Raw genomic sequence first — 11,888 nt, 5'->3', positions numbered from 1 at the left:
GCGCGTTACCCGCCGCGGGGCGAGAGGGGCTGCGCGCATGTGCCGTGCCCTCGGTTCCGGGCTGGGGGGGGGGCAGCCGTCGGTAGAGGCCCGGCCCCGGTAGTGGGCTGCATGGCGGCTCCCTTCGAGGAGCGCAGCGGCGTGGTGCCCTGCGGGACGCCCTGGGGCCGCTGGTACCAGACGCTGGAGGAGGTGTTCATCGAGGTGCACGTGCCGCCCGGCACCCGGGCCAAGGACGTGAGCTGCAGCCTGCAGAGCCGCCACCTGGCGCTGGCCGTGGGGGGCCAGCAGCTGCTGCAGGTAGCGGCCGGGGGGAGCTGAGGTGTCCCCGCGGTGGGGGAGGCGTCCCCGAGGTGTCCCCGGGGCTCGGGAGGTCCCCGAGGTGTCCCCGGGCTGTGGGAGGCGTCCCCAGGGTGTCCCCGGCAGCCCCTGGGGTGATGGGCTGTGGTGGGAGGAGGGCAAACCGAAGCAGGGGAGTCGAACTGACGGCGTTGTAAAGCCAGGCAGACACATCAAGGCGGTACCCCCATCTGCGCTTCTGTTCTGTAAGCGTCTGGGCACTGCCGGTGGGCATAAGTTCGCTGCTGAAAGCAGAAAAAAATAATCTAGATTTTCTTTCTCACCGGTGGAAAGCAATTCTTTGTGCGGTAACGTACGTATGTTACACCACAGGTGTGCGTTACCCTTAGTGGGCACACGGGAATTTGGATGGCAAATTAACTAAAAGTCCTGTTACCCACTGAGAAATACAGGCCTTCCTATGAATTAGGACACTAAAACTAAACATACGTTTTCCACATCAAATACCTGATTATAAAAAAAAGCAAACCCTGTAACCATAATACTTTGATAGGCCACGTACACACCTGTGCTAGTCAGGCCTGATTGTATTGCTCCTTGCAAAGGAATTTTGAAGACAAGAAGGCAGCTAAGTTGTGAGTAAAACTATGCAATTCAATGGACTGGTCACTGAGCAGGTTTTCCTGTTAACTAATCGTGTTGATGTCTTTTGCAGGGTAAACTTTTTGACTCTACAATAGCTGATGAAGGAACATGGACGTTAGGTAATAACCTGTCTCTGAAATGACGTTCTGGAGTACAATAGAACTTGTCACAATATGCTGTGGAAGAGTTGACCCATTTTTTTGTTACGGGAAATGCTTTCTTCTGATTCTGATTAAGTTATGATTCTCCGTAAAGAATGATAATTGTTATTGCCAGACTAAGGAACTAAGGTAGTACAAAAGCCCTAGACTAAGGTATTAAGCACTGGGAGATAAATGCCACATCTGGGAAGGTAGTATTCAAGCAATTAGGAACACTTCCTTAGAACTAACGTTTACTTTTTAGGAAATGAGTAGTAAGAAGATTTTTGCAAACCCTTACTAAAACTGCACTGGTACAGCTATGTCCAAGAGAATCAAAAAGCAATCTAACAATTGGGCTAGGGTACTTAAAGGAGCATAACACTTCTCTGTTGCTTTGTAAATGTTGCAGTGTTCAGAGTAGTTTCTGAAAAACACATCTGTGGACTGTGCCTATCGATGCTCTCCTACAACGGGTTTTATTTTCCATTAAGAATAAACATCGTTTGGTAACTTAATTGTGAAAATTAGAAGTGTAAATAAACATTGCAAAGTGAAGCCTACTCTTTTCCAGCACGTGAACATTCTTCAAAATACACTTTATAATGCTGTACTTCCTCAATTAAATTGAACTAAACAACCTACATGTTACCTTTGAGATGTCCTCCTAATACCTTCATGATACCTCACACTGCTTGCATTTAATAGAAATGGATTATAATTCCACGTTGCTTAAACTTAGTTCTGGTTTTATTGGTAATAACCTCCTGTAAAGCCTGACCTGAAATACTTTGTTATTACCATGGCTGATCTATATATACTGATAGGTTCTATCTTTTCTGTGTTGCGAACTCTCTAAAAGGTTAGTTTATATTGGAATAGAAGTACTTGTGAACGGTGTTTTAATTCCTTAAAACAGCTTTAGTATTTTACAGACCTGAAAGTGTAGGCTGAATAGGCTTGGTTTGCCTCAGGCTGTGTTTCTTGGTAATTGTTTTATTAATAACTCCATTGGCATTAAGAATTGAAATTACTTCAAGAAATCCTGTGCTTTGACATGTTAACAGTGAATTCAGCAAAACAGCAAAAAGCTTGCACGTAGGACAGTCTAATAGGTGTTTTTTATGTCTCTTCATTCAATAGAAGACAGAAAACTGATACGAATTGTTCTGATGAAGACAAATCGAGATGCTGGAAATTGTTGGACATCTCTGTTAGAAAATGATTATGCTGCTGATCCTTGGGTACAAGACCAGATGCAAAGGAAACTTACACTGGAACGATTCCAAAGAGAGGCAAGTCAGAGGTCCCCGATTACTGCTTATATTTTGTTTGCACGTGCAGGTTAATGGGCATGAAAGCTGGGTAAAACATCTGCTGTCTCGTGCCATGGAAACATACACTGTAGTTCACTAGATAAAGACCTGTAAACATTCTGTATCAGTGTATTTTTAAGAGGTTGCTCTGTCTGTAGTCTCACTGAAAGACTAGTGAAAAGTTGAGTGTCAGAGTGATACCGATTTCAAGGTTTTGATACGTAACTAACAAATTTTCACTTAAGTTAGGCCATGTGTAATTTCTATTATCTAGAATTAAAACATACCTATATCTACAACATAACATCATACTCTATTGAAGATGTTTGCATGTAATGTCAGATGATGGAGAATAGTTAGCTGGAAAATGTTTTACTTTGCCTTCAACTAAAATTGCTTAAATTATTTTGGTACAATTTTAGCACTCAGCTGTTCTTACTCATGTCAGCAAGTTGTACAACGACAATGTATTATTACCTGACAGCTGAAATCGGCACATTACATGCTGCAACAAATACTATTTTTATCAATTTTGTTTATCCAGCATGGCAGGTACTTAGTCTTTAAATTGTAATTTCAAGGGATATCAAAAGCTAGAAAATTTTGTTAATTTCCTTACTACTTCTTCACCGAGTTATAATTGCTTGCCAAGTTAAGAATGACATTACAAATTTTGGTAGTGGGCAACCAAACTATGGCAAGTCGACATTTACTTGTTGATGCATTCTCCAAGCAGAATTTCAGTGCTCTGGCAAATGGTTAACAAGTTGATAGCTGCATGTCCTTGTTAGAGTGTTACCACGTTAACGGAAATGTTGTTTTGTTTAAGTCACTGCTATTCAAGAAAAATCTGTCTACTAATCCTTTATCTCCATCAGAATCCTGGATTTGACTTCAGTGGTGCAGAAATTTCTGGAAATTACAACAAAGGAGGACCAGACTTTTCTAGCCTTGAAAAATGAACTCTGAATTTTCACCTGTGTTCCTGGAGAGAAATTACACATTGTACTGGAGGACTGGAATATGTAATTGGTGAAGACTTGAGTGATCTAGTCAGTGGATTGTTGGCAACTAATTACTTCAGCAAAGAGAAAGGAGGTCTCTTCTAGCAGAATGAAGACAGTGTCAGCAGCTGATTCGTAAGCTGCAATAACTTTCTAGCGTTAAAGGGATAAAATACATGAAAAGGTGTATACAAAAAAAGTAACATCTTGAAGCAGAACACTTTTTCTCTGATACCAACAGTAAACTAGCTGGTTATAAATATACCACTTGTCTTTATGTAAGAATATCTGTACTGTTGAAGATGGATCCTATAAGGAAGTTACTGAATATTTTTTCTTAATTTGCAACTAGAAGGATAGTGGGAAGGCTACAGCTGCACTTTTGAAACAGACCTGCACTTTTAGCAGCCCTCTAAGAATCTGTACGTTATTCTAAAATAGTGGTTAATAAACTACTGCATCTTGCCTCAGCTGAGGTTTTACAACCCACTGCATTGCCAAATATAGCACTAAAAGGGACTCTCAGTTCTGTGTGCATGTCCAGGAATGGGCCTGTGAGTGCTGCAACTGCAGCCAGGCTGTGGGGCAGCAGGCATGTGCCCGCAGCTGGATTGAGTGCAGGTGGTGCCCAGGGAAGTGGTGGCATCACCGTCCCCAGTTGGTGTTTAAGGAAAGGTTGGACCTGGTGCTTAGGGACATGGTTTAGTGGGTGACATGGGTGATAGGGGGATGGTTGGACCACATGACCTTGAAGGTCTTTCCCAACCTTAATGATTCTGTGATTCCTTGGTCTCAGGTAGCTGCTACTGGAAAATGCACAAGTCAAGTGAAAGTCTGGGTATACATAACTGTGTTAATGCCATAAAGTTTTGCAGTAGAAATATTTAAAACTTTGCAAGTAAGAGAATGTAATAGTTCTTGAACGGAGTAGGAAGTATCTTGCATCTGTTTGCCACCAATATACAGTACAAGCTGCTTACATAAGCTGAGCGCGCAGCTGTAGGTTTCTGCAGTTAGTTCTGTTTAATAGCCATACCTTAAACTTGGCTACTACGTGATTTAGTATTTTGCACATGCCAATTACTTACCACAAATTTTCTATTCGTTCTTAAGGATGCAGCTCAGAAGCCCTCCAACTGCATCACACGGGATGAGTGGTGTGGCAAACAAGAAGAAAACACCATTGCCAAATTCTGTTGTATTTTGAACACTGAAACTGTTGCCTTTAAGTAGGTCCTAAGCACATGTTCCCCTGAAGACTGCCAGCAGCATCTGATAGTGTTGAACCTTACTTTAAAAATTACATCATTATTTCAGTTGGGATATGGCAAAAATAAAGCAAGAGTTGTTGATGAATGCTTTTCCTGTAATTACATCCAATGCTTTCTTGCATCAGCAAGCAAACCAGCAGTACTCCTGAAATAATTGTGATTTTTCTACCCCCATCATCTTTACAGAAACATATAGTAGGTCCAAATGCCATGGTTTGGTTTTAGAGAGCTTGCCCTAGTGTACAGAAGTAGGTATAGTTTGGTATTAAGTGTATCTTTGCCACAGTTGTAGTTCAGAAGTTGGATGGTGCAGTTAAGGCACAAATGAGACTGCTGCCAATGGCAAAATACTACTTGGTGCAGGTATTTCACGTGATAACAGTTAAAGCTGGCTTACATGTAAGACATCACAGCTTTGAGTTGTTTTAAGAGGACAGGTTTACTAGTTGGATAGCTACTTCTCTTGTCCACAGCAAGTTTTGGAATCATCTAGATGAAAAGGAAAAAAATGACAAGTTATTTTAGGCCTTTTCTTAATGGATGTCTGCTAAATTTGCATTCAGGACTTCAAATGGTAGGTTGGGTCCCATGTCACAAGTCTCACTGGGGACTTCCATCCCTTCTTAGACACAGTAACAGGCATGACAGATGCCTAAATTTGTGTGTGATACAGGAGGGAGATAAACCCACACTCTAGGAAATGATCCTGTGCACTCATTGAAGTGCTGCTGTTACATAAGCGAGCACTGGGCAGCAAAATAGCCTACAGCTATTTTTTTCATGGCTCTGCTTTAAGATAAGCACAGAGTAACGCCAGAGCTTTAGCTTTGTTTATCACAACTACTCCCTGTGAAGATGTTGGGTACAGAAATGTATAGCTAAACTTATGTCTAGTCAAGCTGGAATGCTCAGATGAGTCCAGAAAATGAAATCTTGGGCTCTCTAAGTCAGGTGCCATGTACTCTTAAGGAAGCACTGCATTTACTGCAATCTGTAGAAGCAGGCAATATACACTATTAACAATTAAAGATGAAGTTACACTTGAATAGTGTAAACTATTTGTCAACTTGTTGGTGGAGCTGCTTTTGTGTCTCACAGGTGTTAGAGCAATCATGTCAGCAAGCTGACATAATTTTACCAAAGACATTGAGATTGTTCTTGTTTCTTCCCTAGCCCTTCTCCTGCAGCCTCAACCTCTTAAAAATATCCTTCCTTACCTCTTGCACAGACATTTCTCACCCAGTATTGAGGTATAAGCCACTTAATAGCCTTCCTACAACAATGCTTTATAACAAATTGGAACAAAGTTGCTTGGTTAACTGCATTTCAACGTTTAATTGAAAGGTACGTATCTTGACACATGACAATACCAGTAGAATTGCACACTGCATCTTTGTCCATCTCTCCCAGTAAGCTGCCCACCCCTTTGTCTGAGTCACATGTATGCTTTTCAGAGGCCAGCACAATGCACAGAGAGCACTGGCAGATGGAAAACTCGATCAAGTGCTATGCAGTGCAATCATTCCCATGAGTTCACGAGAAAGCTTGATTTGTCTAGTACAGAGCTTTGGTATGAAGTCTTTTGTGAAGAATTAGTTTAAGATATGCTAAGAATGGTTTACGCATCAGCTGTAAGGGGACAGCTTTGGTAGGCTAGCATTTAAGCCCACACTATATTCAGAACATTCACATCGCTCATTTTCCCCTAAATCCATTTACGTGGCAGTTAGTATCAGCCTACCCCTAACAGCCTCTGCTCCAGTGACACAGAATTCAAGAGGTCATCAGCAACATTCCCCCAACACCGCTACCCATCTTACATCCAGTAACACATTCTTATTACTCACTTTCATGTTAGTACCAAAAGCAAGATATGCCTCAAGTACTGACACAGTCTTCAGGAAAAAACAGAGCAGCTGTGTTTCTCAAAGCTAACTGTTAAACAGATGAGAGTTGAAACAATCTCGAGTTGTTTCTCACCTCAATTGTTCCTACTTATAGGCCATTATGGGACTACAGCCCTGTTCCTACTGTGCCTGTAAAATCCATCCGTTCAGCATCAGCATTTACCTCTGGTACAGCAAAACCTCGCAAGACTAATGGCAGATTTGGGGCAGGTAACTCAGTGGTTTCTCTCCAGCCTTACGTACCATGAAGTTTCTGTGCTCTCTCTTCGTAATCTCAGCAAACTGCATCTCTTACAAAACACTGAAGTTATCAATGCAGTGTTAGTGACTATCTTTTACAAGGCAATGAAATCAAGTTTCTCCTCTTCGTCCTGCTCCAGGTACTTGACATGCTCAGCAGGTATCGTAGAGCTTTGTGTCTACATTAAAGGCCAGTACCCTGCCCTGTAGGGACACGACACTGCCAAACCAGCATGTCAGGTGCACTGATAAGCATTTCCTATTCTCATCAATATTAAGCAAGATGGTCTTTAGTTTGCCTGAGACTGCAGCACTGTGCCACTGCACATTTTCCTAATGTCCTGTAATCTTTGGAAAGTTTAACCAGATTTTTTTTTTTTTAATTTAATACACCACTGGGCACCTACACTTAGAGTAAAACAAGGTTAGACTTCACAAGCTGCTCTACAAACTATAAGGTGTTAAATTTCTTCTATCAGTATTGTGGTTTTTCACTGTTTGGATAGTAAATGGTCTAATAAGACCAAAACTGACACTGGATGTTGTTGTAATCATCATAGAAAAGAATGCATTTGCTGCCAGGATTTTTAGTCTGAAATGTTACGTATTTCCATGACTTGGGTTCTTCATTATTAAGATCATGTTTCAGACTTGGTTTCTCAAATCTTCATCTGCCTGTGAACTAGGTCACAGGATGGTTCTCTCATTTTACTGTATTCCTGTACAAACAAACAAACAAACAAACACAGAAGACAGTCAACTCAAGGACTCTCTACAAGAACCAAATCAAGCATCAGACTTGAGCACAGCAAGACAACAGCAATACAGCTGTTAAATAAGATATGCAGCCCTTGGAATTAAAGCCTAGATAAGGAATTAGTTCATGATTTCCACAGTTAATAAACTGCAACACACGTAACTGAATTACAGCTTTTAGATTTAACTAAACAGACAGTTATACAAATAAAACTGTATGCAACTGTCCTCATTTTATCTGGTTTCACTGAACTATTGCAAGAGACAGATTCTAATAGGCAACTGTTTACTCTTAGCAGATTCCTTTTTATGACAGAAGCAAGCTAAATTTTTCCTCTGCCTTTTTACCAGTTTTACTCCACATTTTAGTTTGAATGAGGTCCCAATGTCTGTAGAACACATTTCTGCTCCCACAACATGCCAAAGGATCAGTTCCTTCTCCAGTATTCGTATATTCGTATATTGCCACTTCTTTAGGTACAGCACTGGCTCAAGCATGAACACGAGAACAGACCAACCTCTACATGACAGGCCTACTACGTTTAAGTTACACATCTCCAACAGGTTACCTATACAGAATAAGAAACTTTGAGGTAGTTAACAGCTAAGCACTTCTATATTATCAGAAGCTGATTTTACATGTATGAGCTGGTATTCTGGTATTTTACCTATTAGATAAAAACAAGTATTTTACCTATTATGAGCTGGTCTCTGGAATTGTAGGAAGGTGTGTTATTCTGTAATAGCTATGTTTAAGCTGCCGTGCAGTACGTCCAGACACAATCCATTTTAGTTTCTGCACGTTTGGTTTTGAACACTTGCTCGAGGAATATTCGGTAAGGCACTTTAACACCAATTCCTTCCAGAAGGTCAACTCTCTGTTGTTTATCTAAGTAACAAGACAGAATCCCACGTCAGTAACTTGTTAAATCTTTATTTTATATGTGCGTTTTTAGCTGCTTCACATAAGATAGGAAACAAAAGATTCCAAGCCAGATGGCAGAAAGAAAAGAATGAAAAGAGAGAAACCAGTATGCCAACAGACCTCCCTTTGCTCAGTGAGTTATCCCCTGCATGCATTTACATCCTGTAAAACAATATCCGTACATACCTTGGAATGCAGCTGCAGAAATTCCAATGCCTCTGTCAACTCCAGTAGCTTTTGTTCTTCTATCTCTAGTGCCATAATAGACAATGCCAAGACAGAAGGCTGGAAAATACAGAAGAGGAAATGTGACATTTTTGATCTGTGATTTGTTAAGCGTCAGTACTCTTATTTTCTATGTGCATTCAAGACATTTACCTTGGCTTTAGAAAACATGATTCTGCAGTGACATGCCTTAAGCTGCGTCTCAAGTCTCTCAAAATTAAGGTATTTTCTCCTGTAAGGAAAACAAATGAGTCAGTGTTGCACAAGAACGCAAACTTGATCAAGACAGTACCGCTCTGGGAACTGAGAAGTGGTGAGTGAGAATGGGGCCTCTTTTGTACCAGAAGATCTAGAGTTTCAGTCAAACAGGTGCTCAGTTTTGGCAGTCATAATGTCAAAAATAAATCTTGTGTTACACTGGGGAGAATTCTATCATCAAAATAGGCTGGGCAAGGACTTTTAAGGCTAACTAGCAAACAAACTTCTTTCTGAAATCAGATTTCGAAATCTTTGCAATGAGGCTGTACTTAGTGCAGCGTAAGTACGAATTTTTTTTTATACCATCACTGCTGAACAGGCTTGTTTTGGGGCTTAGAGAGCAACACTATTTGGATCACTTTAGGCAAACATTTTAAGTTTAAATAATATTACACCACAGATACTCACGTGATATTTACCAATAAGAGGGTTGGGTTTATTTATTATTTATTGTAAGAGTATCAAAAGGCCAATTGCTTGAGTAATATTCCCTGGTTATTTTTCTACAAAGGCTTCCTGATCATCTGCAGTAATAGCAAAGTAAGTTTTAGATATTTTACCTTTCACAACTTAAATTCTCATGAATGAGCGAATGATATAGTTGTAGAAACTGGAAGGCTGTTGTAGCTTTGACTTTCCAAGACAGCTTCTCCAATATGATTTTTTCCATTCTCATCATATCAGAAACAGTGAACCTATACTGGCTTATTCGAATCAGGTCAGTGGCTAAGGGAACATTTCTCTCCTCCTCTGTTGCTTTCACAGCCAAGTAGAAGCAGCCAAGTCCAACACAGCCTAAGTGCTTAGGCTGTACCTAAAGAGAAGTCAGTTTGTCTTGTTAGTTTCAAAAGACATTTTTGATCAGTAATTTCAACACCTAAGCACCAAAGTAGAGTCACCAACATATTTTAGGAAAACATTATGGGTGTTTTTTTAAAATGCTGAAGCAATTAGACTTCTTTATCCACATACATTTTAATCTTTAACTAAATGAAGAGACCTTTACAAGCAACAAATTCTGCTTCATTCATCCGAAGAACAACACTGCCGAAAAATATATTTTGAGTGGGAAATAGTTTCTTAATGAGGTTCTGTAATAGCCTACTCAGAAGCTTTTAGGACCTACAGTGTCGTACATATTGGCATATACCAGTATTTTTTTTATCCTTTTCTATATACATAAACTCATTACAGTTATTTTTTTAAACAGATTTTGAATTCAGAAGTATTATGCTCCGTTTATTTTTTTTTCCACTTTTTTAGGGATGTACTAACATTCAAGTAAAACAAGCATTTGTTCTTGACCCAGTAGAACAGTAGTAATGCTGGTTCATTAGACAATTAACAACCTGTCAGCATGCCACAGACATGTAGTAGAATGGAGTGCTAGCTGAATACTCATTTTATCAGGGTAATAAATGCTGAACAGCATCAAGCCTCTTGATATACATGAGACTCACTGGTAGGTTTTAACAGCAGTAAAATGAAAAGTAATTTAAGATGTTCTTGTTTAAGTGTAACAGGCAAGACAGTCTGTCTTGATCTAACCCATTAATACCTCCTGCATTTCCAAGCCTAAGGGCATCCTCAAGTTGGAACAGATGCCTTCTTCCTTTTCCTCGTCAGAGGAAACAGCTTTCTTACTGCTAAAATCCAAACAGCAAAAGCAATTTTTTTAATCTCTTGTGCAATCAGGACCTATGGAAGCAGCTTAACCTTTAGCCAGCTGAAAGCAAGACATGCTAACTTATACCAGGAGCAAGGCTGCAACAAACAAAAGCTGATGCCTGGGAGCTTATACCTTAAGAAGTCATACCTTCATTTTTGACAAGAACCTATCTAAGAAATTCACAGCTAGCGAAAACGTCTCTGTGTGGAAGCCGAAGAACTGAGTTAAGCTGAGGAGATCTTTCACTTCAAAGTCTCGCAGGCGGGCAGTCATTCGGAGGCCATTATCGTGGGCAGCTTCGACGAGTCTCAGGCCAGAGGCCTTGGGCTGACACCTCAGCTCCTGCTCCAGCAAGGCCGTCAGCTGGTACAGCAGCTCCTGCGCTTCGGTTGTCACAAGCGTTTCTATCATCTGCGAAGGAAAACAAACGTCAGCACAGCTAACACCGCGGAGCTGGGGTCCCCTCGGAGCCCGGGCCCTGCCGGCCCCCAGCAGCCGTTCCCCCCCCCCCACCCCCCCCCCCCCGGCACTCCCCGCACCCTCCAGCAACGCCGCAGCGGGGCAGCAGCCGCCAGGTCCCCGCAGCGCGCAGGCGCCGGCTCCGCGGGACAAGCCCGGGCCCGTCCCCGTCCCCCCTCGCCTCAGGGGGCTCTCCCGGGCGGCGGCGGCTCGGGCTGCCCACTGCACGGGGGGGAACGGCCGCGGCGGCCCCCGCCCCACCGCCCCGACCCGGCGCGGCCCGAACCCCGGGGCCCAGCCCGCGCCCGTACCTTGACCCCCGCCTCGCTGCTCCCGTCGATCAAAGGAAGGGCCCGAGGTGGTGCCGCCCGCCCCGAGCGGCGCGGATCAGCGCGGCGCGGCGCCCACCCGCAGGCGCAGCCCCCAGCACGCCATGCAGCCGCGCCCGGCCCCAACCGCTCCGCTCCGCGAGGCGCTCCGCGAGGCGCTCCGCTCCGCCGGGCAGAGGGCGGGGCTGCGCGCTGATGGACTGACATGCAGCCCAATCACGGAGCGCTCACGGCTGGAGGGGCGGGGCGCCTCTTAAGCCCAGCGGGGCGGGCGCCGCGGCGCCCTCTGGTGGCGCACAGCAAGACGGCGCGCGGGGCCTCACAAGGTGCAGGACGGGGGCTCCCCGCCGAGTGCGGCCGGGCAGCGACGGGAGCTTCGGCCTCGCCGCGTTCCCGTGCCGTGGCCGCGGAGGTCCGTGGCGTGCGCCCCTAGCCGCGGTAAGC

General features: G+C 43.3%; 2 protein-coding genes across 3 annotated transcripts; one reads left to right on the top strand and one right to left on the bottom strand.

Annotated features, from left to right (window-relative positions):
- The first annotated feature begins 62 nt into the window (after nt 1-62).
- NUDCD2 (NudC domain containing 2) lies at nt 63-3,894 on the top strand. Of its 2 annotated transcripts, none has more exons than XM_035338260.1 (4): nt 63-300; nt 1,016-1,064; nt 2,229-2,380; nt 3,280-3,894. In XM_035338260.1, exons 1-4 carry the CDS (start codon nt 112-114, stop codon nt 3,361-3,363), a joined length of 474 nt encoding a protein of 157 aa, XP_035194151.1. In that variant the 5' UTR covers nt 63-111; the 3' UTR covers nt 3,364-3,894. The 2 variants fall into 2 exon arrangements, with proteins under 2 accessions (XP_035194151.1, XP_035194152.1); XM_035338261.1 differs by having other exon boundaries at nt 2,229-2,391; nt 3,280-3,892.
- A 2,093-nt stretch (nt 3,895-5,987) lies between these two features.
- On the bottom strand, nt 5,988-11,598 carry CCNG1 (cyclin G1). The gene is made up of 7 exons (XM_035338259.1): nt 11,427-11,598; nt 10,804-11,067; nt 9,548-9,801; nt 8,883-8,961; nt 8,691-8,789; nt 8,274-8,468; nt 5,988-7,542 (listed from the first exon to the last, which is right to left on the bottom strand). Exons 2-6 carry the CDS (start codon nt 11,065-11,067, stop codon nt 8,277-8,279), a joined length of 888 nt encoding a protein of 295 aa, XP_035194150.1. The 5' UTR covers nt 11,427-11,598; the 3' UTR covers nt 5,988-7,542; nt 8,274-8,276.
- Between the last annotated feature and the right edge of the window lie 290 nt (nt 11,599-11,888).

Source organism: Oxyura jamaicensis, chromosome 13, assembly GCF_011077185.1.
Source record: "Oxyura jamaicensis isolate SHBP4307 breed ruddy duck chromosome 13, BPBGC_Ojam_1.0, whole genome shotgun sequence".
NCBI classification, from domain to species: domain Eukaryota; kingdom Metazoa; phylum Chordata; class Aves; order Anseriformes; family Anatidae; genus Oxyura; species Oxyura jamaicensis.
The sequence above is the reverse complement of the archived record's forward strand: the minus strand, read 5'-3'. Positions and strand labels throughout refer to the sequence as shown.

Coding starts and splice junctions, on each gene's coding strand:
- NUDCD2 (XM_035338261.1), top strand. CDS start 112: ATGGCGGCTCCCTTCGAGGAGCGCAGCGGCGTGGTGCCCTGCGGGACG. Junction 301..1,015: donor GGGGCCAGCAGCTGCTGCAG/GTAGCGGCCGGG, acceptor TGTCTTTTGCAG/GGTAAACTTTTTGACTCTAC. Junction 2,392..3,279: donor CAAAGAGAGGCAAGTCAGAG/GTCCCCGATTAC, acceptor TATCTCCATCAG/AATCCTGGATTTGACTTCAG.
- CCNG1 (XM_035338259.1), bottom strand. CDS start 11,067: ATGATAGAAACGCTTGTGACAACCGAAGCGCAGGAGCTGCTGTACCAG. Junction 8,962..9,547: donor GAGAATTTAAGTTGTGAAAG/GTAAAATATCTA, acceptor TTTTCCTTACAG/GAGAAAATACCTTAATTTTG. Junction 8,790..8,882: donor TCATGTTTTCTAAAGCCAAG/GTAAATGTCTTG, acceptor TGTATTTTCCAG/CCTTCTGTCTTGGCATTGTC.